A 26,972-nucleotide genomic window follows, 5' to 3' on the forward strand; every position below is an offset into this window, starting at 1 on the left:
TCTCCTGAAGTCTTGCTAAGCCACAAAGCCAGCACAGAGGTGTAATAGTGTTTCTGTTGGTATTATCCATGTTCTGGCTCTTAAGAACCCAGATGAAGAAGTAAGGTGAAATTGGCCACAGAGATCCAGAGCTTTTCTCTTGTACAACACGCCGGTAGCTCACCGTGTCTCTTTAATGTGCCAAATGATTTATCCCCCATGTAAGATGCTTAAAGTCATATCACTGACATGCAAATGCATGAGCACAGAGAGCTGTGGTGATGCTGCGGGGCCATCTGCTCGCTGAGCTGCCCGCTGGGGCCGGGAGAAACGGTCACCACTCCCTGCTCTGTCTGCATGCTAATGGGGCAAATGGGGAAGCGTTAATTCCTGGGGCTGGGAAGCAGACAAAGCTGGGTACCCAAAATGCAGGCAGAGCATCCCCAGCGCAGTGCCTGGGGGAACTATGGGGCAAAACCCATCTCCAAAGTACTACACCCCACTGCCTCCTCTTCCCCCCATACATCGGCCTTGGATCGTACATACATTTAATTTTCCCATTCCCACAAGTGGAAACTCTCAAGCACGGGGTACCTCAGAGTTAAATGCTATTAAAATCATTGCAGTGTAGTACTCTGACAGCCCTAACGTGTGCCTTTCGTGCTCTGTGTGCTTTTAACGTAACGGGGTGAAATCGGGGGGTTTTGTGCAAAGGAGGAAATCATCCGAAAGTGACAGAATTCATATCTGTTTGAAGCAGCCGCCGCACTCTGATCATGAAAGTCTTCTTTATAGAAATATGTAAAAATCCAGAAATTCGTTTCAAATTAGCTGACTTGGATATTCCTCACCTAACAGCTGCATAGAGAGAGCGATGGCTCAAAGGCAGGGAGAGAACTGACCTGAAATGCTCATTAAAATGGCAATGGAACGAGGCTTTAAGGAGAGCTGTTCTTTTCTATTTGGGCAGGATGGTGTTGGGCGTTGGCATGGAGAACCCTTCTCCCTCTTGGCTTCAGGCACCCTTCTGCCAGCACCTGGAAAGCGTTTCCATGCTGTGCAGATCCCCATTGCCCAGCACGGAGCTGGGAACGACGTATGATGGACTGCGATGGGTCGTAACATTAGGGGTAGAATAACTGGGAGGAACAAGGCAGATGGGATCCCTGATTTTGGGGTCTGTCACTCTGCTCTGTCCCCAGAGTTGGCACAAGCTGCCATCCCTGCAGTGCCAATGCCACCACTGCCAGCATCCTGAGCATCACCCTGAGCATCAGCCCCAGCACTATCCACTATCCTGAGCATCATCCTGAGTATCAGCCCCAGCATCATCCCGAGCATCAGCCCCAGCATCGTCCACCACATCTTCTCGAGCATCACCCCAAGTATCAGCCCCAGCTTTATCCCATGCCTCATCCCGAGCGTCCCTCCTGGCTGCGGCTGTGAGAGGCTGGCTCCCTGCCAGCGCCATAACACGTTGTGATTAAAGGAAGCCCATTTGTCCTGCTGGTAATATCAACATTTTATGAATGAGCAGCTTTCTGATACCAGCTCATTAGGAGGGGTTTTATTGCAGCATCTGTCACCTGGCATTAAGCAATTCATCCTGCAAGCTGGGATGGATCCCGTCATGAGCGTGCGGGGGGAAGGCCCAGGACAAGAGCTGACACTGTGCCACAATGTAGGGGTGCTTCCATGTGCTGGTCTGAGCCCAGGTTTAAGGCAGTGGGCCCAGCCCAGTGCTGCCCAGATCCTGAGCCATTCCATACAAGCTTACTTCCCTTACGGGATCCTTGCAAAGCATTTCCTCCAATCTATTTGCCCCAGGAGTTACCGGCAGGAAAGGAAACCCTGAGCCCACGGGACCCACGTTGGGCCATTAGGAAGGCAGAGCAAGAAATGTGGGGACATCAATACCAGGAGGTGCAGCATTTGGGGGCATTCAGGCTATTCCTCAGCTCAGATACCCCAGTGCTTGCACAGGGGATGCTCTCCAGGTGGCTGAGGACATCTTGAAGAAGCAAACTGCAGAAACCACAGGTGGGGGCACAGCAGGGATGGCAGGGAAGAGTGCTGCAGTCATCCTGGGCACATCTGGGGACATTTAGCCCAGAAAGATAGGGTCACAGGGAGCACTCAGCAGTGGCACAGTGTGTCATGACAGCTAAAAGAGAACGGAGTGTCTAAGTACCCCCTGCTCTCAGTGCTGCTGCTGTTGGAATCATTCCTGGTATTCTTTGTAATTGTCATTCTTCTGATGCCTGCGAAGATCATGGAACAACGTCTCCTCCTGGAAGCTATTGCTTTTCTATGATTCTGTGATCTTTAAGATCCCTTTCAACCCAACCATTCTATGGCTCTATGACCTTTCAGGTCCCTTCCAACCCAACATTCTATGCCTCTATGATCTTTAAGTCACTTCCAACTCAGCCATTCTGTTGTTCTACGACCTTTCGGGCCCCTTCCAACCCAAGGTCCCTTCCTGATGTCACCTCCATTCTGCACAAACCCAAGAACAATTCCTCCTAAAGACAATTGCATTTTCTTCCACCCGCAGGGACTGCAGGATGTTTGCTGCTCACAGGTTATTTTCACCCTCTCCGGCGTACGTACATGCTGCAATTTCCTCTAGCACTGCACTGGTTTTGCCCATAGCCTATTGTTTGCCAAAGCCCCCAGGTGTGCTGAAAACCCACAAAGGCACTGCAGAGCAGCTGCTGGGCCTGGGAATTACAGAACTGCTCCAGGATGACCCATTCTAGCAAAAGGGGGAGGGGGAGGTTTCCATCTTGTAGAAAGCATCCATGCATGACCCCTTCCTCCTGCCTGCCCGGTGCATGTTCTGCTTGAAGCATGCAACGAGCTCGTTAGCAAACTGCCTGTTAACTGCAGGATTCAGCCATACAAAGTTTTGCTCCCAAACTTCAAAACAAAGAGGGGAAGATCGCAGATAGGAGCACAAATGTTTTCCTTCCCCCGGCTCCGCGCGAAGAACCGTTCCACAAATCTTTTTGGATAAACAGAGACAATCAAATCTTTGTTTGCAGTTCATGCCGGAGATGCTGTGCAGGCACTGATAGCCGGGATTGCTTCACGCCGTGCCAATAAATCTGCCATTTGCAGAGCAGGGTTTGCCAAGAAAATCCCCGTCGGCTTGGTCTGGTTTCAGCAGAGGATATATGGAAGAGACTGCATAAATTCTGCACCGTTACCCCCGTTCCTTCTCCTGCAGCCTTTGCAAACCCAAGCAAACTTCCTCCCAGCCATGCTTGCACCAGATCTGAGCAGCGGTTGCCCTCTGCCTGTGCTGCCCAGGTTTCAGATGTTTTTTTTCCATTAATCCGTCACTTTTCAAGGGGAAGACGACACACTGCAGCTCCATCACAGCCCTTTTAGATCCTATTGCCACTGGAAACACACTGGTGGCGGCTGAGTCCCTCAGCACAGCACATTAATGCTGCTTCATCATGCCCTGGCTATGTATAAATCTCAGTAAGGGCAGCATGCAGTTATTGCACCGCTCCCTTGTGTCATCCCCAAGCTTTCCCTTGCACGCCCCTTGCAAAAGGTTGTACAGCTACAGAAGCAGCACACCAATGCTGCAGGAAAGGTCTAGCAAAAGCCCCTTCCCCTCATTATAAAGCTTCTCAATCAAAACCAGAGCCCTGCAAACACCAGAGGTGAGTCAAAACCTGTGAGCTGTGCCACACAAGCCAGGCTGGTGGGTTACTTTTGTTGATGCATTGGAAATGAAAGGGATTCTAGAGCACTCTTCTCATTTGCACATGATTTTTTTCTCTGCTTAGGACTGTTTATGTATCTTACATGAACATATGACCGCTCACAAGTGATTTACTTTTTGGGGAAAGCTGGGAAAATTCTAGCTTTCCCCCCAGTAGCAGGATTTATCTCAGGGTGGGGAACACAGTGGTCTGGAGATAACTCAGAATCATGTAAATGCAGAGCTAAACTTAGGCTACTGGAGGTGGCTCACAAAGGTCGACATTTGTACATACACATACAGGCAGATTGCCTGCTGGAAACAAAGGTGCATCCATGCCATGTACAGGAGCAGGGCTAAGTCACTCTCATCTCAGTGGTTCTGCAGTTTTGCTCTTAAACAGAACAGGATTGGTGGTGTCACATTCTTCTCACTGTGCCTTCCCATCAGGAGCCCAGGTTTGCTGTATTTGTATCCTCATGCCAGTGATTCTCAGGGCTGAAGGATCACTGCCTGTAGACTCTGTGGTCACTCTAATAAGTCTGATGTGCTTGAGAGAAATGATAAGAGCAGATGCTGTCCATCCACCCATCCATCCATCCATCCATCCATCCTTCCATACATATGTCCATACATTTACCCATCCATCCATCCAACCATCTGTCAACCCATCCACTAATCCATATGTCCATCCATCCAACCATCTCTCTGTCCAACCCTCAGTCCATCCTCCTATCTACCCATCCATCAATCCACATGTCCATCCAATCACCCATCCTTCCGTCCATCCATCCATCCATCCATCCATCCATCCATCCATCCATCCATCCGTCCGTCTGCCAGAGCTGCTTTGCCCTGGACAAATGAAAGTCCCCACACACTGTGGACAAATACAAAGGGATGGAGGTCACCTGCCAAATAAAAAACAAAACACTTCACCAATTAAGCTGGCTCCCAAAATGCCTGGAATAGTTGGGGATGCCGCTCCCTCGTCCCTTGCAGGCTGTGTTTTTCCTTCTTGCTCTCCCCTGGGCTGGTAAAATCTTCTAGGGCTGCAAGGGTAATACATCAATTTGTCATTAATTAGAGCCTTCAGTTTTTGGCATCTTTGGAGGGATTTGCAGCTGCGAATTGCAGGGTCTGGGGACCAGCAGGAGCCGGGCAGCATTGCCCTTTGGAGCTGCATGCTGGAGGATCTCTCTGACAACCAGAAAACGGAGCCAAGAAAGCCCTAAAGCCCCTATTTCTGATTTTCATTAAAAAAAATTAAAAAAAAAGCAAAGCTGGAAAACCTCAGCATGTGCAGGAGGGAGAAATGGGGTGTAACCCTGTGCCTGCAGCACTGCCAGGGCACAAAGCAGCACGTGTGCACCAAGGCTGCGCGAGGTGCACTGTGCCATTATGTGCAATTTCCTTTCTAGGTTTCCTTTCTTAATAATTATTCCTATTATGTAGGTGGACAGTCTTTTAATACAGATAAAGACCTTTGCAGCTGCTCCATAGCCGGCCTTGTGCTTAATGTGTGCTGTGTAATTAGTGAGAGGGAGGCCTCTGGTCGGCCCCTTTTCTCCTGGATCATTTTTAATCTACACCACGCTCAGCTGGGGATGGCTGATAAGCCTTCCTGTGCTGCCAAGCTTCCATTGCACCTTTTGGTTTCTGGTGCTCTCCTTACACACGTTCACCCTCAAAGAACCCCAGCTTGTTAGAAGTTGTTGTTTGCTTCTGGTGAACGGGAATAAAAGGGCAGTCATTGGCCTAAGCAAAACATTTTTAAATATTCTATATTTTTCCTTTGATAAACAATCTGAGATACATCCTAGCATGAATGAAAAAGGGTCTGTGCAATAAATTCAGTCTGAGATGTGAGGATTGGAGCCCAACTGCTTTCATAGAAAGTGAGGTGACCTCTGAGCTGTTCTCATGTTACAATGTCTCAGTATGAATTTCTTGAAAGGTACAAATAATTCTTTGATATGAGTATAGAACAGCTTAGGTTGAAAGGGACCTTAAGGATCATTGAGCTCCAATGCCAAATGTCCGTCCATCCATCCATCCATCTGTCCATTCATCCACCCATCCATCTGCCCATCCATCCACCCATCTATCTGTCCATCCATCCATCTGTCCACCCATCAGTCCATCCATCCACCCATTCACACATCTATCTGTCCATCCACCCATCCACCCATCCATCCACTCATCCATCCACCCACTCATCAGCCCATCCACCTATCCACCATCCATTCATCCACCTATCTGTCCATCCATCCATCTGTCCACCCATCCGTCCATCCAGCCATCCATTCACGCATCTATCTGTCCATCCAACCATGCATCCATCCATCTGCTCATCCATCCATCCACCCATTTATCTTTCCATTCTTCCTTCATCCATCCATCCACCCACCCATCCGTTTTGGATGAACCCCATGCATGCAGATTTTGACCCGCTCACCTCTCAGCGGAGATAAAGCCTTTGAGAGGGAATCCATCTCTGATTATAAGTGATGGGCAATGGAGGTGCCTGCCTCTGCTGGGCTGAACGGAGAGCTGTGTGCTGTGTTGGCCGTGTTGGCTCTGCTGTGTTCTGCAGCACTCATGTGGTTCCACGGACACTCCTCCCACAGCACAGTGGCTGCCATTCAGAGAGCTTCAAGAAAACCATCCAAGAAATATTCTTTTCAAACCTCTTCTGTGAGTACATCCAGGCAGCTCCTTGAACTCGCAACCAGCTTAATCCTGCGTCTGTTCAGAAAGCTTCGTCTATTCATGGAAAGCTGATAAAGGGAGACACCGTGGGTGGGATGCTGCAGCGTGGAGCTTGTGTGCAACCTGCTCCAGTTTTAATTTTTGTCCTCAAAATCCCTTTTCTCACATGTTTTCTGGATTTTAGAAGGTAGATCCCCAAAGATGGGCGCTCTGCAGCCAGGGCACGTGTCCCAGGCAGATGCTGTGCTGATAACACAAGCACTGGAAGGCACTGCAATGGGCTGCCCTGGGAGGTGGTGGAGTCACCGACCCTGGAGGTGTTCAAGGAATGTTTGGACATTGCTGAGGGTCATGGTTTAGTGAGAACCATTGGTGAAGGGCGGATGGTTGGCCTGGGTGATCCTGAGGGTCTTTTCCAACCTTGGTGATTCTATGATTCTATGATTCTGAGCAGCATTAGACTACAGTGGCCCTTACTGTTGCATACACTCCTCCTGGCATTTCCAGAACAGGGCCACCACAACTCAGCTTTGTGGGCACTCCTTATCCCTCATAATATGGATAAAATGGAATGGCTCTGCTGCTTTCCCCAGGCCCACATCACAAAGGGGGAACCTGGATGCTCCCGCTTGCAACAAGTGGTGTTTTGGGGGGGAATCTTTCCAACCCAAAGCTGATAGCATCCCTCTTTCCTGGATGCTGCTTTGCCTTTTCCCTGCCCATCCCTGTATTTGCCATCCCTCTTGGCATCGCAGCCGGATGGATGCAGCTGCACCAGCACCCGCTGACCATTGTCATGGAAATGCTGAGCCTCTGCCCCTAGGAAAGAGGATTAGGAAAAAGAAATCCTGATTTCAATGCATAAAGCTGTTCTTTTCTGAGGGGTTTCACTTTTTCTTTTTAATTTTAAAATAGATAGAGATTTTTTGCCCCAAACCAGAAACTTCTGTGGCCAAAGTACCTCCAGAACACCGAGCGCTGTGTTGTTTCCTTCCCTGTGGTTATGCATCGCTCTCCATTCCAGCCATTATATGCAAAATGAAACAGAGAAGACCATAAAACCCATCACACAACATCTCCCATCTGCGCTGGAGCAGTGAGGGACGGCTTTATCTCTGCTACCCACCCCCTGCTCTGCCCCGGCCCTTCTGTCTCTGCCAAACTCGTGGCCATGAATAATTCCAGCTCCCCAGAGAGCTGGGAAAATAAAAACGTGAATGAAGGGAAACCATGATGGATAGAGCTTCGTACAGATGGAGATAAAACATGAATTTGCCCTAAACTCGAGGAGGTGTGGGTGCTGGGAACCCTCTCCCTGCTTTAGGACAGCTTTCTCACCACACAATCCCTGTTTTCTTGCTTCCTCCATTGGAAAAGCTGCTCTTTAAATGCACAGCATCACAGGGCAGTGCTCTGTATTGGGTCAGCCCTGGTCGCCATAGCTCACAGGGTTACTGCAGACCATGGACAACGGGCATGGTAGGACATGTTGGGGTTGGGCTTGGGGATCCTAGAGGTCTTTTCCAACCACACTGATCCTATGATTCTCTAAGATGTGTGAGCCATAAAACCAGAGTGGTGATTGCCAATGGGAATAGCCCTGCAAATGTGCAATACGCAAAGCTTGAGCGGCACAGAGAGCTGGGAGATGGGAGCGAGGTTGGGCACAGCACCGCACAGGGATGCTCATGGGCCCTGGGGGGCAAGGGGGGGGTTACATCAGTGCTCCCCCAGGGGACAGCCTACAGCACCACGGCTGCAAAAAGAAACCAACCAACCCAACCCATTACCATGGCCATTGTAGCATGAAACACAAACCCTTCCTCCCCGCACGCACAAAGCGGCGCGGAGCACACCAGTGCAATTAATAAAATGAAAGCCCCCTTTCTTGCAGATGGATATGTGGGGAATAAAGGAGCTCCCCCCGCGCCGGGCTGTCATGCATCGCATGGTACATCTGTTATGGAAATCAGAGGTGGGGGGGCCTTTGTTCGGGCTAAAGCCCTCCCTATAGGGATTTGGCTGGAGTAGATTTTCTTGTTATTAAACATGGTTTCGAGCTAGTTGAGAGCAGATGCTCCTACAGCATTTGGAACTAATAACCAGCCTTCAAGTGTGTAGCATCCCTGAAAAGTCGGGGAGCGCCTGAAAGAGCCATTCCAGCCCGGAGATAATGCGCTGCCCTGGGTCCCTGCTTTGCACATGAATGCTGCTGACACCAGATGAGCCTCCCGGCTCCCCCGGCCCCAGCCCTACACACACACACACTTGCACTGCTCTCCGCCTCCCCCAGCACAAAGCCCTCCTGTGCTAGGCAAGCACCAAAGCCTCAATTTGCACCAAATCCTATCCCTGCAGCTCCCAAGCTGCACCAAATGCTGTCCATGCAACCCCCAATCTGCACCAAACCCCCTTCCCTACAGCAGCGACACAGCAGATCAGGTTTTTGTCCCAACCCCCCATGTGCCAAAGCCCCTGGAATTAGAAATGTAAGTGCCTGAAGAAGGGACAAAGATTGCCTCAGCTGTGTGTGAGCAGAGGACATGGATGAGCTGCGTTACCCCCAAATGGAGAAGGACATCCCCAAGTGCTCACTTAGCCCTGGATGTGTGTAGGATGAGCTCCAGTGGTGAATATGGCCATCTCTAGAGAAGAGCGAGCCTTGGTGGCTGCAGCCCAAACATCCCATGGAGGACATTGCCCCATGGCCAGGCATACTATGGAATAGATGTCTTTAGGGAATGACTTGAATCTAATTCAGAGCAATTATAGTCAGGACACTTAATGGCTTGAAAGCAGCAGAGCGCCCTACAGTTTTGAATCCTTTCCTACCTCTGGGAGAGGTTAAGTGAAATGAAGCAGCCACCCAGCACAAGGCAATGCACACAGAACACTGCAGTCCTGGCCTGGGAAGGATCCCAGCTCACCCCCAGCATGTTGGATGCAAGTTGTGGGTTTTTGCAGCAACCTCACCAACTCCAGCAGCGGTTTGCAAGGAAAAAAGGTTTCTCAGCAATAGCAGGACTTTGCAGAACTTGTGCAGTGGGATGTGAAGAGCAGGAGCTGGCAGGATGAGCGCTTTGCAGCATGTGAATCGGTGGGCTAAAAGCTGATTTCCCATCTGACAGCTGTGGGAGTGCTTCCCTTTCTGCAGATCCCTTTGAAAATTGGCTGACATCTTTCCTTCTCAGATTGCTTCTCATCCCTAATCCTCCAAACTCCTTTAGGGAGGATAAGAACGAGACGGTTGGCAGAACGTCTCTCCTGGAGCTGCGCAGCCCCCCCAGCCCTCGCTGGCTCTTGGACAACCTGCAGGGCTGGAGCTGCCCCTCCCCGGGCTCAGGGCTGAGGGATGGAAGGGGATCCCAGAAGGTGCAGAGGTTGCTTCAGCTGCTAACACATGGCAGATGTGCTTTGGCACTCAGAGGTTGCGGCTCTGGGGATGCAGCACAGCTCTTCATCACCATCAGCATCTCAGTGGCTTCTGCAGAAACACTCACAGGTCAGAGGGATTTGAATGAGAAAGTCTATGGGAAAAAAAGAGTTCTTTCTGCTTTTATAAGGAAGGAGTTTGGTAGGAAGAAGCCCGATGAGCTGAGAATTAGTAATTATCTGCTTTTCAGCCAACAATCTCTCTCTTCGGAGAGCCAGCGCTGGCATGTGAGGATTAGACAACAAAATGTCATACTGACAGCACCAAACTGTTAATTTGCTGAGCTTTACCCCTTCCTCACTGCAGATCAGCTCCAGGCAACATGCTGAGGGGTGAGGAAGGAGCTCGGCCCCTTCCTCAGGATCCCCCCCATGCTTGCTGGGGGGCCCAAACTGCAGAGCCAGCCACACACCGAGCCCATCACCAGAGACCAAAGTGACTGCCCTGCAGGTACCAGGGTGGTGGAGGCACCACCCATATGTGGGGATGGGTGGGCAACTGGATTTGGTGATCTCAGGGGTCTGCAGGGATGTTCCAGTAAGGTGCCTCACTTACTGTAAGTGATTGCAAAACCCAGTTGTGCAATCAAAGGAAAGCTCAAGTCGAATGTTTTTTTTTTTTTTTTTTTTTTTGGAAACAGACTGAATCGTGGCAATCTGTCAGATTTAGTTTCCAGAGATCAAACAGTGCTTAAGGGAAACATCCGACCAAACCACAGCCTGCACAGAAGAACACTTCGTGTCCACGCAACCGCAGTGCTGATGGGGAGGCAATCCTGCAGACATCGGCCCTCAGAGCAAACCAAACAGCCATCAATGTCACCCCAGGAAGGGTGACACCCCAGGCCAGGCATTACCCACAGCCCCTGCATTTAGGTAAGCAAACCTGCCATCTTTCCCTTGGCTCAGAGGCTTCACACGCCAGCAGCCAAAGCATAGCAAACATCTCCTACGAGGGACAGAACAGCAATTATTGTTTAAAGGAAATGGTGAAGCTAGCAGCAATAGCAAAAGAAAGTTGGACTCGTCGGTGAGAACTGCTCTGCATCTGGGGGGAAAAAAAAAAAGGATTATTTCTGACCACGTGATGATGAAACACTTTTTGTTCCAACGCAGCACAGCTTATGCCCAAGAACTGGCTGAGGAGCTCCGGGATTCGTGAGCGCTCACTTCCCAGATGTGCTGGAACACAGCAAGGTTAGCGGCTGCGGAGAGAGCTGCCAACACTGCTGCTTGCTTTTGTAAACACAGAAAGGAAATCACAGATAAATCATGACACCGCCGCTTCCCATCCACCTAGAGAAGATAAAGGGCTCAGCGAGGGAATTAGAAAGCCTAATTATCAACCAGCGGTCAATTCGTCATCAAGGTGATTTAATTGAAAATGGATTTTTTTTCTCTCTTTTCTGTGTGTCTACGTGTGGTTTAGCAGTAACAGCACCCTCCCAATGCACATCATTTGGCCTGTGACCACACAGCACTGAGGCACGTACAGCAGGAGAGACGCAACACCAACACTGCGCACACTGATCAGAAGGAAAAAGCAAATTTTGGTGGCTCTCCAAAATGAAACATAGCACTGGCAGCCTCACCATGAAGGTGAGTGTCTGGGGAGGCTTCCGAGAGGTCCTTCCTTAGCCCCAACCTACGCGACAACCTCACCAAGAGCTGAAAGAAAAGCAGCTGGAAAAGAAATAGCAGGAGCTACAACAGCTGGGAGGGACACAGCCTGCTCAAGCAAAACCCACCGTGTCACAGACGGGGTCGGAAGGCAAGTGATGAGCACTGGGGGAGCTGGCTCTTGCTGGCTGCAGGGCTGAAGCTCTGGCCACCATGGAGTCATAGCAGAACTTCCCTCCTAGTGGTGCTCCAGCATTCCCAAGCAGCAAGGTCTGACTACTTTTCTTGGGTTTATAACTCCGTAAATGTGACTAAAAGCAGGAAAGAGTGCCCAGGCATGCAGCTGGTTAAACATTAATTGGAAAACATTCTTCATAGCAAGAGATTCAAATCCACTGAGGAAGGAGTGGATTCACTCAGTTTTACAAAGGGAGGACTTAATGCCACGCTGCAATTACCTCCAAAGCAACCCAAATTTCAGAACCGTACATCAATCTGACACGTGTCCTCAGACAAAGGTGAGAGGATAGGCAAGATGAACACAGCAGGTGAGGAAGAGGCATTTTTGGGGTGAGGGCAGCATTCCTAGCCTCAGCAGTGAGAAAAGGGTGACTGGGGCAGCCCAGGACAACCACAAGTATTAGCAGGATGTGCGCCTTTAGAAACGTGGAGGGAACACATATGCTTCAGCAGAACCAAAACTGAGAAATGTAAGAGCTCCCTTGCCTTGGTTTTACAGGCTTCAGGAAGAAAATGCACAGAGATGGCATAGGCTGCACTCAGCATCACATCCCGTGTTCAAAATGAAGCCTGAAACACCCAACAGCTGCAGTGCTGGGACTCCACTTCCAGGAATTACAGCAACCATGATGTCCTAACGAGAAGGCAACCAGGCAGCAAAGCCTGTCTGCTTAACTCCAGGGAGAAGGAAAGAAAAGCTCCTGGAACAGCCTGGATGTGCGAGACCTCATGAAGATAAGCAGGCAATACTTTGGATGCCAAAGCAAACCACACTTGTTCACTTGCTCTAGTTTCCTCTGTCTGCCTCTGACCTTTTGAGAAATGCAACTCAAATAATCCACACGACATACTTTTAACTCCAAAAAACCCAAAAGGCAGCTCCAAGCGTGAGACGGATCTCTATTTGCATCCCACTCCATTTCCAAGCTGTGGCCAGGCTGCAGCTCAGTACCATTATGTCCACAAATAGAAATGAACTAACACACAAAGGCCATTTCTACTACAAGTCAATTACTTTCTTTTTAATTCAAAGAAAAGAATGGTATTTTAATAAATACTGCAGAAACATTAACCGAACATACAAAGTGACTTCAACAATTAAAAAAAAATGTAATGAGTGTCCTGTTTTTATAACAGTTATAACTTATTTTCTTCCACAATATTTAAATACAGAAAGCACTTACCAGCTATTTTGTAATACTGCCCTAAGCGCACTGCTGCATCAGTCATAAGCTTATTATGGTGGTAAAGAAATGTCTTTGTGTGTGGGAAATAATTGGAATGGGTTTCTTTTTTATCAGATGAAAAAAAAAAGTGCTGGGAACACACCGAGTTTAAATTGTGGTAATCCTGTACCTTTGCAGAAGTCAACATGAACACAGCTTCAACACTTCAAAAATGAAGCATCATCCTTGGAAACAAACTGCTTGTTCTCAACAAGCTATAGCCACACTGGTTAGAGCTTACAGCATCCCCCTCCAGAGGAGCCATGAAGTTGGTCAGTAAACAGTTGTGAACAAATTTAAAGGCTGAAAGAGTTAATGTAACAACAGCAATCAGTAAGGAAAAGAACTTAATCAGTTCACCCACATAATGGTTAAGGACTGCTGTCTGGATAAGTATATATTAGCCTTAAAGACTAAATGCTGCATCCAGTGTCCACTGGGGTCCCCTTAAGGCGTCACAGCTCTTCAGACTCCATTTCCCCACAGTGCTCACCATGAGCAAATGAAGACTGCGCTGAGAGACGGCTGCCCCAAATAGCTGCACACCAGTGGCTAACCGTGGGTAACCTGGTCCTGCTGGCTCACCTGCAGATCTTTGGGTTTTTCCCAACATCGTTGCAGAGAACCGTACCACAGAATAGCACTTCATAGCGTTTACAGAGGGCTGGATGTGGGAACCACTGGGCTCCCCAGCTCTGAGCAGGAGCAGAGGAGGCTCAGGGCTTCCCCAGATGGGCAGTAAGGCTTAACGAATGGTGGTTTTTGTTTTTAAACTAAGAATCATTTGTAATCATAGCTCTTAGCACCTTTCACTTGATTTTAGAGCTGAACCTACAGTGAAATACCCATACAGTACACCGGAACTTGAGATCATTTCCACCTTAAATTACAATCACGAAGAGGAATTGAAAGTCAGACTCCAAAAGGCAGGCGGTTTGCCCCCACATCCCATCTGGATCCATTTAATTCCTGCTGTGAGGGCACCTATTACACTGGGAAACCTCACACGGCCATCTCCATGACCAACGTGTCACTATTCAGCTCGTGCTGCCATCTCAGAAAGGCAAAGCTTCCAACTTCTCACGTACAGTGTTTTCCTCTAGGTGACGTATAGGCCTTGGTATACTCTGCATTTCAACGATGAGCTACTACAAAATTAGATCATCTCCTTTGGAAAACCAACTACAAGGTCATAGGGGTAGTTCCATAATGAGGGCGTATTAATAATGTCTTCTTTAAAAAAAAAAACAAACACTGAAGTGTCATTTTAATGAAATCAAAGCAGTAGCATCCGGGAATAGAGCATCAATAAAAGAAACAAGCACTGTCAATGACGTCTCTCTTCTTTGTGGGGTTTTTTTTTCCTATTCACCTTCCTTTTTCTTTCCCCAGCACATTCAAGTGTTCTCATTTTTGGCATTTTCTTCCACATACCATCTCCTGATGCCACCTCATTCAGAGCCATTTCTTCTCCCTGCTCGGTCTACATGCTCAGTTCCTAAGTACAGTCTCACACAGCAGGTGAAGAGTCTCCTTTATAGCACTGGCATAAGCACTCATTAAATACCACGTGGCTGCACACTTCATTGAGCCTCCACCTCTCCCGAATGCTCTCTTCCTCCTGCTTAAGGAAACCCAGGTCCTTCACATCACCGTGCAACTCTTTGCTTTGTCCTTTCTCAAGTCTGTAGCCACTGTAGAAAGTTCTGGCCTGCCAGGCATGTGTGAAATTCGCTTTGTTGCCCTCTGTGATTTGTTTCGTTTCACGTTTTTGTTTGTTTTATTCACACACGCCAAGGTGGCAACATGAAAAATGTCTCTGACACTGTTTTCTGACTGTAAGGCTGAGCATTCAATGTACGTAGCTGCTCCAATCTGTTTGGCCATATTTGCACCCTAAGGGAAGAAAGAACACTCCATCATTACCAAGTTTCCAGGGAGCCAAAGCAAACCATACAATTACTTTTCAGCACTGTTTTCCATACACAATGTTTTGTGAAAACCAAAAGCTAAAGCTCAAGTACGACAGCCAGCAGCTAATTTTGCAAAATAAACAGAGCTTCGCTTCCAAGATGCAGTCAGGCGCTCCCTCACAGATAAACACAGTTTGAAAGAGAAATGGTAACTGCAGAAATCCAGAACAGCACCAGGAGGACCCATTCAGCAACTTTACCCCTACACGTGTGGATCACTGAGAAAGGTGCTCCTATGGCTCCTATCTGCAGGCAGATGATGTGCTCAGACTCCTTCACAGGCTACGGAACCCCCCAGCCCTGGAGCTGAGCATACAAGGGAAGCCCTGCTCACAACTCTGCTGAAGAGATGAAGTTTATGGTAAAAACAAACAAACAAAAAAAGCTGTGGGCTCCTGGGCTGGGGAAGAGTGAGATCAACTTGTATCTTGGGAATGGGCAAAAAGAAAATGGCTCTCAGTGGCTGTGCAACCCTTCTTCGGCTATTGTAGATGTATGAGCAGACGAAGCAAGGTATCTGCTCCAGCAGCACAATAAGCAACTCCAGCAACTCAGCCCCCAAGTATCCTGTTGTGCATTTTGTTACAGGAAGACAGCATGGCATTGTGTGGAAAATATGGAATTGTTTTAATGGGACTTTACTGCTATGGAAGTACGACAAGGAACTCCAACCTTCCCAGTAAGTTACAACACCCAGCCTCATTCCTGACATGCCACTCCTCAAGTACTCACACACCTGAGATACAGGCAGCAGGACACACACCAGGCCAGTCCCTCCTCTGTGCTCCCAGCTGTACCAACCAGGCTGATGGCACTAATCTAACTGGACCCACATCTTCATTATGCATTATTTGCCTTCAAGTGATGCAGCTGTTCCCTTATCAGTTTTAAGTGGGATTGGCTGATAAGAACTGTTAGTTGTAGGACCAAGCCCTACACACTGTTTAACACCTCAACTCCTACTCACCCAAACCTATCTTACTTCCTCAAAAAATGTTTGCCAGGTGTAGCTGGCTGGAAATTGGTTGGCATATTGGAGACAGCGTGTCACCATCAACCAAATTCAACCTTGAAACACTTTCTTATGAAGGTGAGAGGAGCGGGGGGACAGCCTCACTAAACTCTGATGCCATGTTGACTCAGCAAGGCAAGGGAATCTAGAAACCACTTGCATATCCTTACCCTAGATGACCTGATCCTTCCCTAGAACTAGCACTGGGGAGCACTGAGTGACTTCAAGCCACCTCTGTGCCCTGGCAACCAGGAGCTATCTGACCAGGCTCAGGCTACGCTTCCCTTCTGTGTAAAGTGCAGGTGAAGCTGTGCCCATTTATTAAGTAGGGCCTTCACTATCACATACCATCTCCTCTTTGGCTGTTCAGCAACAGCTTATGGCTTAACCCTTCCTAAGGAAGTTGTGACACCAGAAGAGATGTTAAGTCTTCAACTCCAGGTGACAAATCCAACTGTCAGTAGATTTTCAATCACTACTTCTGAAAAACATCGGGCTTGATGGTTTTATGTACCATAACAAAAATACATATATGAACTTGTGTATGTCCTAAGTGGCAGAGAGTATTTCCTTTAAAGTTTCCAATATTTGAAGAAAAATAGTATGGAAAGCTCATTCATCATTCAGCTCCAAGGCTGAATGATATGAGTATATATATGAATGCACAGAAGTGGTGTTTTTAAACCATATTTTCTCCAATCAGGAGGAGGACAATCAGGATTTAAGGACACTCCCAAATCCTTTTATGCTAGGGTAATGAAAACTGGCATTTTGCTTCCCTGAAAACTGCCTGAAATGGAGGAATGCTTACTGAGTCAAGCAGAGAAAAAAATGCCAAAATCTGCATAAGCTATCACAACACAACACCCCATGTCATATTTTAGTTAAGATACTCAGTTCATGGCATCTCCACACTTTCAAATTTAACATGCTGTAGGAGGCTGCATTATTAGTAATTGCATATTACGAGCTGTTGGTTTGGAAAACCTGAGGCTTTGGAGAAGACATCAAAAAGTGCTCCTAAAAAAGGATATACACATCAGCTAGAACTACCTATGCAGGTAACATTTTCACTCCTATATCCTGCTGGGTGCATCTGAAAACCACAACTGTGTTTCTGCTGATAGAACAGACACAATAGACATGCAAGTAATAGGGGGAAGTTTATCTTAGATCCTAGCTTTCCCCCCATTCTGCCTTCTGCTCTCCTGTGGCCTCATTCTTTCCCTTTTCACCTCAGACTCTCTGCCCCACAACGACTGGCTCCAGCCTTCTCACTTCCCAGCAACAGAGTACTGCCACCAAGGATTAAGCTGCTTTCTGCATTTGCTGCCACCTCCACACAGAGCTACGAGGTGTTTTTTCAAACGAGCATTCAAGCAATGCAATTTTAATGGGGTCAGATTACATGAAATATTTTTCATAACGCTCAAGTCATGTGTGTAACCTTCAACTCAAATCCGAAGACAATGATTTTGTCACCATTAAATGAACGGGACACATGCCACACCTCTCAGTTTCTGGCTTCTGCAAGCACTGCTAAGTGGCAAGCTTATTCACTTAAAAGGCTCTTGGCAACCAATAAAGCCACAGTCTTACAATGGAAAAGAATGCTCTTATCCTCCGCCCTTAAGCACAAGGAATGGCACATACCTGGTCATAGGACACGGGTGTCTGCCTGTGATTGGAGAGTTCTACTAGTGTGCTTACATCCGTGCGCAGGTCCGATTTGCAACCAACCAAAAGCATTTTGGTATTTGGACAGAACTCCTGGATTTCTCCTTTCCACTGTAAAATTGTAGGTGGGAGTTATAATGGAGTAATTGAATGTTTAAATCCAAAGAAGCAATGGGTACAAGTTTAAGAAGCAAGTTTAATAAGTCATGACATTCTCCATGGAAATACTCTTACACAACAGCCACATTCACCTCCGAGCACATTTCTGAAGGCGTTAGTGCCAGCATTATCTGGTCAAGGATAAAATCTTACAATCTCCTACACTCATTCATTCCACTGACTTAGTAATCGAGATTGTTTACCTGTGTGAATAAAGATTTGCAGAGCAGTAACAAACCAACCACAGTGAATGACACAGGAGCCATGGAAAGCTCCGTCACTGCCTTCAGTGGTCCCCCAAGGCTGAGCTAGAGGCACTACTTGTATGACCACAAAGCACACATTGCTATGCACTGGCTATGTCCTAACATCCAGAACTATACAGATCTATCACAAGTCAATTAAGGAAGTCATTCAGACAGAGCTTGTAAAGCATTTTCATTTTTTTTGCACATCCCCACCCCTGTGCATGGTTACTTTGCAGATGCAAGAAAGCCAACAACTCTGCAGCCCAACATGACTAGACTGTATAATCCCCGAAGATTAAGAATATAATTTGGCTTTGAAGGCATATTAACAAAAATCTCTTCCAGAATTAAGCAACAATACAGTAACCAACAGTAACAGTGAGAGATGTACGTTCTTGATGCTTGCTGGCATAAACAGTAGTCTGAAGTGTCTTCTGCAGATTATTCACAGTATTGTACACTGTTTTATTCCCAGTGAAACAAGAAACACCAGCCCCAGCTACAGAATAAAAGGAACTTCAGATCATTAAGCCTTAAAGACAACAGCACAAAGTTTGAGTCATGCCCAGTGACCAAGGGGAGGAACAGGACCACCTCGTGAAGACAGAGCTCGACTCTCCAACTGCAGCACTGTGACACAGGGGAAGCCAGGCTTTGAATCTTGGATCAGTGAGCTGAAACACTCTGAAGTCTGGGGCAGAATTACATTTCTATGCTATTGCTAGGTTTTATGGCATCTTCCAGAGGCATTTGTCACTGGCTCCTTCTAGCTTAAGGCTGAAGAATTATGTAAAGCCATGGCCTACGTCCAAACTCTTTACAGACATGTTTTAAACTACCTCTGTGACGAGGCAATGTTTCTCAGTCCTACCTGTTAGATGAATGTGATGTTAGGTAATTTCTCGTTGCACCCAACACCACCCTAAAAAAGTCACTGATGTCTAAGGGCCGAGGAATGAGAATTTACTGCACCCTTGAGCTTCCATTAGACAGTTCTTATTCTCAGTTGACACTCATCCCTTTCAAATCAATGATTTCAAACTCCAGCAGTGCAGAGCACAGTCTGGTCTTCATTCCATTAAAAAACAAAAACTGAAATTCCCAACAAAGGAAACATCACCGCCCTTTAGAGAGTCAGAGACCAGCTACTTATCAACAGCTCTCTCCTCAAACATTTCTTAACACTTGCCTTTTTTAGCACGCTGTCAAGAGTCTCTGGACGACTGATGTCAAAGCAGATCAAAACTGCATCGGAGTCTGGGTAAGAGAGTGGACGGACATTGTCGTAATAAGGAGACCCTGCAGGGAAACAAGAAAACGTTATCAGTCTGCGTTTCATTTTCTGCAGTTACTCATACTTAATCAGAACATTTAGGAAGAGTTCCAGTGAAGATCTATACCAGCACCTTCTCCTCAGCACTGCATTCCTGACACATGAGATTGAATTGCTCAATTCCCCCTCTTGTCTTTTGCTTTTCACCTTCAAAAGCCACAGCCACGGCAGCAGCTATGAGGGATGGCACCTTACTGGTTTGCCTCCAACCCAAGGCTTGTGATGCCCCCAGTAACCAGGGGAAGGAAATCGGTTCAGCTCAAGTTGAAGTTCCAGCCTTAATCTGCAGCAACTTGAGAAAAGACAACCACAGAATCCTAGAATGGCCTGGGTTGAAAAGGCCCACAGTGCTCATCCAGTTCCAACCCCCTGCTATGTGCAGGGTCGCCAACCAGCAGCCCAGGCTGCCCAGAGCCACATCCAGCCTGGCCTTGAATGCCTGCAGGGATGGGGCATCCACAGCCTCCTTGGGCAACCTGTTCAGTGCGTCACCACCCTCTGGGGGAAAAACTTCCTCCTCATATCCAACCTAAACCTCCCCTGTCTCAGTTTAAAACCATTTCCCCTTGTCCTATCACTATCCACCCTCTTTAAAGCAGATTTTTCACAGATGTTTTGAGTTAAAAACTCAGTAATTGCGAAAGAAATCATTTCTTAAATATTTAATGCAGATCACAAAGTTCCAAGTGCAAAAAACATGTTTACTTCTCACAGAAATTGGCAATTTCTAGAAAAACTCTTGCCTAGAATTAAAGCAACAACAGGAGAGAGCCCAAACCCTGCAGGCAGACCCACGAGGACATTCTGTCATAATGCCACACTGATTTGTAAACCAATATCCGCTCGCAGTAAACATTTATGTATGGCCTGTAAAATGCATTCTGATCAATAAGAACAAAAGCTAATCTAGTCATCCGGAGGAGCATAAATATGCTCCACGTTACATGTCATCTATGTTTTACTTCGAGGGCCATTAAGTGTGCAGTTATAACACCACCTGCAGAGCCCAAGCTCTTTGTCACGTCGTATGTAGGGGAGATCTTCCCTTCCATGGAAAGTTCCATTCACTCAGCCACCCCTGCTTGGCCTTAACTCTGCTGAAGTTGTATTAATGGAGCGGAATGAGTTTCTGACACAAGGGTACATCAACATTTATAGGGTCAAACAGGATCATGGATTGTAAAACAGTGCACATGAAGTCACAGGCATATTTCTGGTCACACTTTTATACAGATTTTTCTTCTTCCACATACCTAACATACAGCATGGGCTGCAAACTGCAAGCATGCAGCTTTAAGAGTCAGCAGACGTGACTTTGGGGGTTATCAGCTAATTGTATCAGCAGTTCTCAAACCACCTAGAACTAATTGTCAGCAAGGTCTCAGAGGCTGAACAGAGACTATTAGCTGGATTAAAGGAATTCTTCAACTTTGTCACTGACAGACAGCTCCCGCTGGTGCACAGAGCAGGGAATGGTGTGAACGTATCACAGATGACTTCAGTGGGACAGCTTTCATAGAAGGCAGGAGTCAAGAATCCCAGGAATGTTGTTTTTGAAATGAATGGTAACACATGGGGAATGAAGCATTACCAAACTAGGTAGCAGAAGGTAATTTGTTGAACAAGACTTATTTTATTCAAATGCTCATCTTCATAAACGACGTCAATCTAACAAAGAGGCAGCTGTCAAAAACTGCTCTTCAAAAGGCAGCAAGCAGTCTTCAGCAGCAACTGGCACGGCAGAATGAGATCTAAGCAAGCTGAGCCGACCAGAGAACGTTCATCCTCAGCTAAACTCTGCTCACAGCATCTGTCAGCAAGCACCTCCCCACTGCAAACTGTCCCACGGCTGTCTCCAGCACAGCCATTACTGTGCCTCTATCCAAGAGCCCCAGGGGCAGGTTCCCATCCGAGAGCCCCAGGGGCAGGTTCCCAGCTCCAGGCAAGCTGCAGAGCAGTCAGCAGCCAGCAGGGCAGCCCTGCAGTGTGAATCCAGCCCTAGTGCCAGCTCCCCTACGGCCCCCCGCCTGCAGGCTGGGCACAGCACCTGCCTGCCCTGCACTCCTCCCCCAGAGCGGGCAAGTAGGGGCAGGAGCTGCTCCCCATCTTCGGGATCACGAACGCCTGGCCAAATGGTTGCTGGCTAAAAAGGAGTCTCAAAAAAGCCTCGCCCAGAAACTAATTCCTTACACACATACCTAACTTCTCACTCACCAGTCTTCAAGGACACAACGCACCATATATGTTCATCAGCACGTATTTATGTATACATACAGCCACCACCTTCAGACCAGAGATTCCTTTTACTGTGTCAGCTGGAGCTGCTTTTGTTTTGAGGGTTTTTCTTTTCAGGTTTTCCTTCTGAGCCTCACATTAAAGATGCTGAACTGAGCGTGTGTACTTTTATAGGCAGCAGCCTCTCTCAGATGCGAGCGAGGAGCATTTGACACGTTCTTTTCCTCGGGGTGGTGTGCTGCAGAACAAACTGGAAACGTTTAAAGCACTCAGACTGCAGCACCAACAAAAGAAGTTTCCCAGTCTCATTGGAGAGCAATAACTGAACGTTTATTATTGCGCAAAGAAAGAGCGGCTCCGGCCCTCACTGTGCAAGGCTATTCAATCCAGCATTTCATCACTTCACCCAGAAACCCTCCGAACCGAGGAATCTCAGGAATGAGACTCAAGTCTGAACAGATAACTTGAACACAGCCCAATGAGGCTGCTCAGTCCTTTTCAAGTTAGTCTGCAGATCTGAAACCATGCCAACCCTAGAAAACAGAAGGAGAATGCAAGGCTCCAGCCATGGTATTTGTGAAAAAACCAGGCGTACTTGTGTTTGTGATTCACTCCTCACAAAACAAATCTTTTTTGTCAAGGACAACATGAATGATTTATCAGTTCTATCAAGGAATTGCTGATAGCGCTGTAGTTCATCTTGTTTTGTGGTGGAAGTATATTCCAGCTGCAATCCCTGATTTTATCTCTTTGGCAGCTTAAATAATCTGAGCCGAAGTAATTAACACAGTAAGAAGGCTCTACTTCTCAAATCTCACGCTGCATGCAAAGCACAGCATTGTTCAGCTTCTCAAGTGAATTAACCCCCTATCAAGCGGTACCGTTGGCTTTAGGCTACAGAAGTTACCGAAGTTTAGGTTGAAACGCTGCTATCTTAATGCACGACAAACTCACGTGGTTCAAAGCGAGTGCATGCTTTGGTTTTCTGACATCTTAGTGCCACTCTGAGACACTGGATGAGAGCTGGAGCTCTGTCTGGAGGCAGCTCAGCCCACGTCCCTCCTGCAGAGCTGGACCTCAGCCTGCCTCGGGCCGGAGGGAAACCTTGGGAACGGGCAGCGTTCGGCTATTTGCACACCACCAGCACCCAGGACCAGGCAATATTCCACTATTTGCACAGCCCTGAGCAGCCATCGGGCGCTCGTCTTTGTTGCCTTTTGGACTCCAGTCAACTGAAAGAACAACAGATGAACAGCCGCGCTCCCACTCCCAGCTCCTCAGGCTCACTAATTATCAGCTGCACAGAAAGCACCAAATACCGCAGCGGCAGCTCCAAGTGGCTGATTCACTGCTGATGCCTTTCCTCCTTCTCAATTCACCTTCGCCTTTCTGGAGAAAATAGAACCTCTCCAAACACACAAATATCACAATATTCATAGCGTTCTGTGTGCTGACATTTCCGTACCTCTAACAGAAAACAGCGCTGTCGGTCCAGTAACCAACCCTACCATGCTCCAAAGCAGAGCAAACTACAAAGACCAGTTATCACCATGCTGCCACAAAAGCAGTGAACCACACGGCACAGCACAGCCAACCTGCAGGTCAACTGGGAGGCAAGGACACTGTTTTGGCGTTTCCTTGATGCTGATTACTGCTGGAGTCAGGGAAACAGCAACTCCACATCCTTCAGATTCCTTCTGACAGATGCTTCAACAAAAACACCTTTAAAATGAACATTAATTTTATATATAGACAGAATACACCGTGCTCATTCAAACTGCAGGGAAGCTAACTGGATTTAAAGCTCTGCCTATCAAAAAGCCATATCTCTTTTCTAATGGAAGAAGGGAAGAAACGCTGAACCGTGAGTGCGTGGGACAAAATGCATCTGATACAGAATGATTACTCAACGTGCCCATAAGCCTGAAGAAACTTCTCTCAAACACTGCACGCAGCGAAGGGAGCAGAGCTGCCAAGCAGCTCAAGACTGCCATACTGCATTACCACCGAATGGAATAATTTATGACGGAGTTCTATTGCAACCAGACATTCCTGCTTTGAAAAAAAAAAAGGGCTGGTTGTCCAAAAACCAATTGAAATTCAAGTTGGCAAGTACTGCCCTTAATGCTGCGGCTAATTTAAATCCTTATGACTTGCAGAACTAGACTGTACCAGAAAATATTTGAATAATGAATCCTCCCATTCCACTCTTACTGATGAGTGCTTTGTCCCAAATCTCGATGTGGATACTCATGATACAACAAAACCTTCTAATAAACGTACAGCTACCTTGGAAAGTTCAAGTGTGTGATGCTCCACATTTTGCTCTTAAGATTCCTCTTGTAACAAGCACATTATATAAGACATTTCTTTAATGGGTAAACCAAAACCATGGCAGTGAGGCTTGTTTTTACTCTAACACAAGGCTTTTGAACACTGACAAAGCCATCTTGAAATACCTGCAGCATACTGTGATCAAGCCCAACTGAACTGCACCCACTTTTCACCCTTTGCTGTTACAAAACAGAGGAATAAAAGCCACGAGGTGGGCCATTAACTCCCTCCCTGCCCCATGTCGCAATGGACGTTGTCCACCATTAGCATAAGGCAGCTACAAGTCATGTTCTGAAGTTAACTACATCTGGGGCTGCTTTAAAGTCATTAAGACATTTACTGTAATTCAGCAGAGGGCTAGGACAAAGGCTTGTAAAGAATTAAATTACCAAGAACTCAAGATAATGCTGCAACGGTATCTTATCTCCTTATGTCTCTTATCTGGTGATGATGGTGATGTGATTTTGCGTTGGGGTGATAGGCCCTGTCTTCCCACAGTCGACAGGAAGAGCTGCTTAGAGACTTCAGCTGCAGAACCCCACAGCCAGAGCACCTATTAGCCTGAACATCACATCCCTCAACCATTTCCTCTTTGGCTTCAGACTGCAGAGAAGTTAGCCACTTGTCCTGAAGCTCCTGACTGCCAAATTGTCTGTTTGTTCCAGGATGGGCCTGAAAGCATGATGTGAACATGCATTGGGTTGCAGGTGCTTCTTTCCAGAGCTGCCATCCTTTGAAGTGCTACAGGATGCTTCATCACATGGGTGTCACCAGCCTTTGACACACAGATTCCAGACCTTTGCAAGTCAAACAACCCACGTGTTGTATTTTAATAACTAAAGATAGAAATTGCCAGAAAAACCTCGCCAACTATTAAAAATTAATAAGGCCTTACTCCACAGAGTTTGCTACCATCAGCTTAGTCATCAGGATGAAAGCTCAAGCCAGACACACTCAAGAAGCATGAAAGTCTACCTTGGCAGAAGATAAAAAAAATCTGTTTGGAACTATGCTGATAGTGAACGTGGGCACGGAGAGCGCCTTTTTCCAGTAATCATGTTGCAAGCCTTCAAAATCATTTCCTGAACAGCAAGGGGAAAGGCAGCTCACAGTCTACATTCCTCTTCTGCAAAGGGATTAAAATCTCAGTTTCCAGTAAGAGGAGCGATTTCTTATTTAGATGGAACCAAAGGGTCTGATTTCAACACACACAAGTCCTGCCTGGAGAAGAAAGGGCTTTTGCAGGCTCTACAGTTTTTTCCAGCTTTTTCTTTTCACTCCGTTCTGCAGAGGGAATGCTGTTCCCTGCCTGTTAATGGCTTGTTGTGTCATTCACCCCTGAGTGAATATGTGCTCATCTCCTGATGCTAGCATGTAAGCAAGGATGGGTCCCCTTGAAGGGAGTGTATAGACAGGAGGGGAAACGGCTGTTCATGAGGGTGGATAGTGATAGGATGAGGGGGAATGGTTTTAAACTGAGACAGGGGAGGTTTAGGTTGGATATGAGGAGGAAGTTTTTCCCCCAGAGGGTGGTGACGCACTGAACAGGTTGCCCAAGGAGGTGTGGATGCCCCATCCCTGCAGGCATTCAAGGCCAGGCTGGATGTGGCTCTGGGCAGCCTGGGCTGCTGGTTGGTGACCCTGCACATAGCAGGGGGTTGGAACTGGATGAGCATTGTGGTCCTTTTCAACCCAGGCCATTCTAGGATTCTACGATATGATTCCCTGCAGCTTCAGAGGGCCCAGGATGCCTCCCTACCCAAAGCCTTTTGCAAGGGCTGGAAAATTTGCTGTGTTTTGTCAAAAGAGACACTAAGGAGCCTACAAGGGACTCAAATATCAACAGACTTAATTCAGTACGAGCAGTGATAAGCACCACTTTGCTGTGGCAAGGGCTCAGGGCAGAGTCACACTAACGCAAACACCGCTGTCCTATTTGCCTTCCACTGAACGCCGACAGATCTCTGCTAACAGAGGTTTGTCCACACCCTTCCTTTTCCCTCTCCAAAGCCTACTGGCACCGTCACGTACAGCTAGGCAGGCTAAAAAACCGAACCTCCCGGAATCCGCGCCTCGGCAGAACGGAGCCCAGCCCGGCGCAGCCGCCGCTCACAGCCGGCACCGGCGGGGCGCTCCCCGGGCTCAGCACGGGGCGCTCCCGGCACGGCGCGGTGCTGCGGGGCGGGCTCGGCCCGGCTCCTCCCCGCCCGCCCTGGGTGGCCGCCCGGCTCCTTCCCGCCCGGCCGACGCGTGCTCAGCCCCGCACACCGCCCCGCTGCCCTCCCGGCCGCCCCCCACCCCTCCCCGTCTCGATCCCGGCCCCGCCGCCCCTCAGCGCTCACCGGAGGTGTCCCACAGGCTGAGCTCGATGCGCTGCGTGTCGATCTCGAAGCTGGCCGTGTAGTTCTCGAAGACGGTGGGGACGTAACTCTGCGGGAGAGACAGAGCGCAGCGCGGTCAGCCCCGGCCCCGCAGCCCCAGCCCGGCCCCCCAGCCCGGCCCGAGCCCCGGCTCACCTCGGGGAAGCAGTCCTTGGCGAAGACGTGGAGCAGCGCGGTTTTGCCGCACTGGCTGTCCCCCACCACCACGATCTTGCACTTCACGTTCTGGTTAGGATCCATCACCGCCTTGCTCGATAACTTCTGGCTCGCTCTTCTTTCCTTCATTGATCTCCGCTTAGTATCCCTCGACCGGCCAGCGCAAAATTAAAAAAAGCAAACCCGATGGAAAAGAAATAAAAGAAATAAATACAACGAGGAAACCCCAGTGGAAGTGGCAGAGCCGCGGGACGGAGCGCGACCCACTGCTCCCACCCGCCGGTCCCGCGCAGACTGCTTTGTCCCCCCGCCGCACGCCCATATTTATAGCCTCGTCACCGCCAATCATCGCCCGCCGGCAGTGTGACCACGCCCCCTCGCCGCGCGCGCGCGCTGCCGGAGCAGAGCGCCCCCTTGGGGAGCGGCGCGAGGCGGCGGTGTGAGGGCGAGGGCGGGAGCGGCGGTGTGAGGGGCGCGAGGGCGTCACGCAGCCCTGGAGCTCGTCGTGGACGTGGGGCGAATTAATCTATCATC

At 48.2% G+C, this 26,972-nt stretch overlaps 1 protein-coding gene and 1 long non-coding RNA gene across 2 annotated transcripts; one reads left to right on the forward strand and one right to left on the reverse strand.

Moving 5' to 3' along the window:
- Positions 1-2,379: 2,379 nt before the first annotated feature.
- Positions 2,380-3,122, forward strand: LOC107053849. The gene is made up of 2 exons (XR_001467566.3): positions 2,380-2,584; positions 3,027-3,122. It is a non-coding gene; the product is annotated as an uncharacterized LOC107053849 (long non-coding RNA).
- Positions 3,123-12,698: 9,576 nt separating this feature from the next.
- RND3 (Rho family GTPase 3) lies at positions 12,699-26,734 on the reverse strand. The gene is made up of 5 exons (XM_422158.8): positions 26,418-26,734; positions 26,244-26,331; positions 19,189-19,298; positions 17,569-17,703; positions 12,699-14,826 (listed from the first exon to the last, which is right to left on the reverse strand). Exons 1-5 carry the CDS (start codon positions 26,565-26,567, stop codon positions 14,575-14,577), a joined length of 735 nt encoding a protein of 244 aa, XP_422158.4. The 5' UTR covers positions 26,568-26,734; the 3' UTR covers positions 12,699-14,574.
- Between the last annotated feature and the right edge of the window lie 238 nt (positions 26,735-26,972).

Source organism: Gallus gallus, chromosome 7 (genome assembly GCF_016699485.2).
Source record: "Gallus gallus isolate bGalGal1 chromosome 7, bGalGal1.mat.broiler.GRCg7b, whole genome shotgun sequence".
NCBI lineage: Eukaryota > Metazoa > Chordata > Aves > Galliformes > Phasianidae > Gallus > Gallus gallus.

Coding starts and splice junctions, on each gene's coding strand:
- RND3 (XM_422158.8), bottom strand. CDS start 26,567: ATGAAGGAAAGAAGAGCGAGCCAGAAGTTATCGAGCAAGGCGGTGATG. Junction 26,332..26,417: donor CCAAGGACTGCTTCCCCGAG/GTGAGCCGGGGC, acceptor TCTCTCCCGCAG/AGTTACGTCCCCACCGTCTT. Junction 19,299..26,243: donor CAGCCTGTGGGACACCTCCG/GTGAGCGCTGAG, acceptor GTTTCCCTGCAG/GGTCTCCTTATTACGACAAT.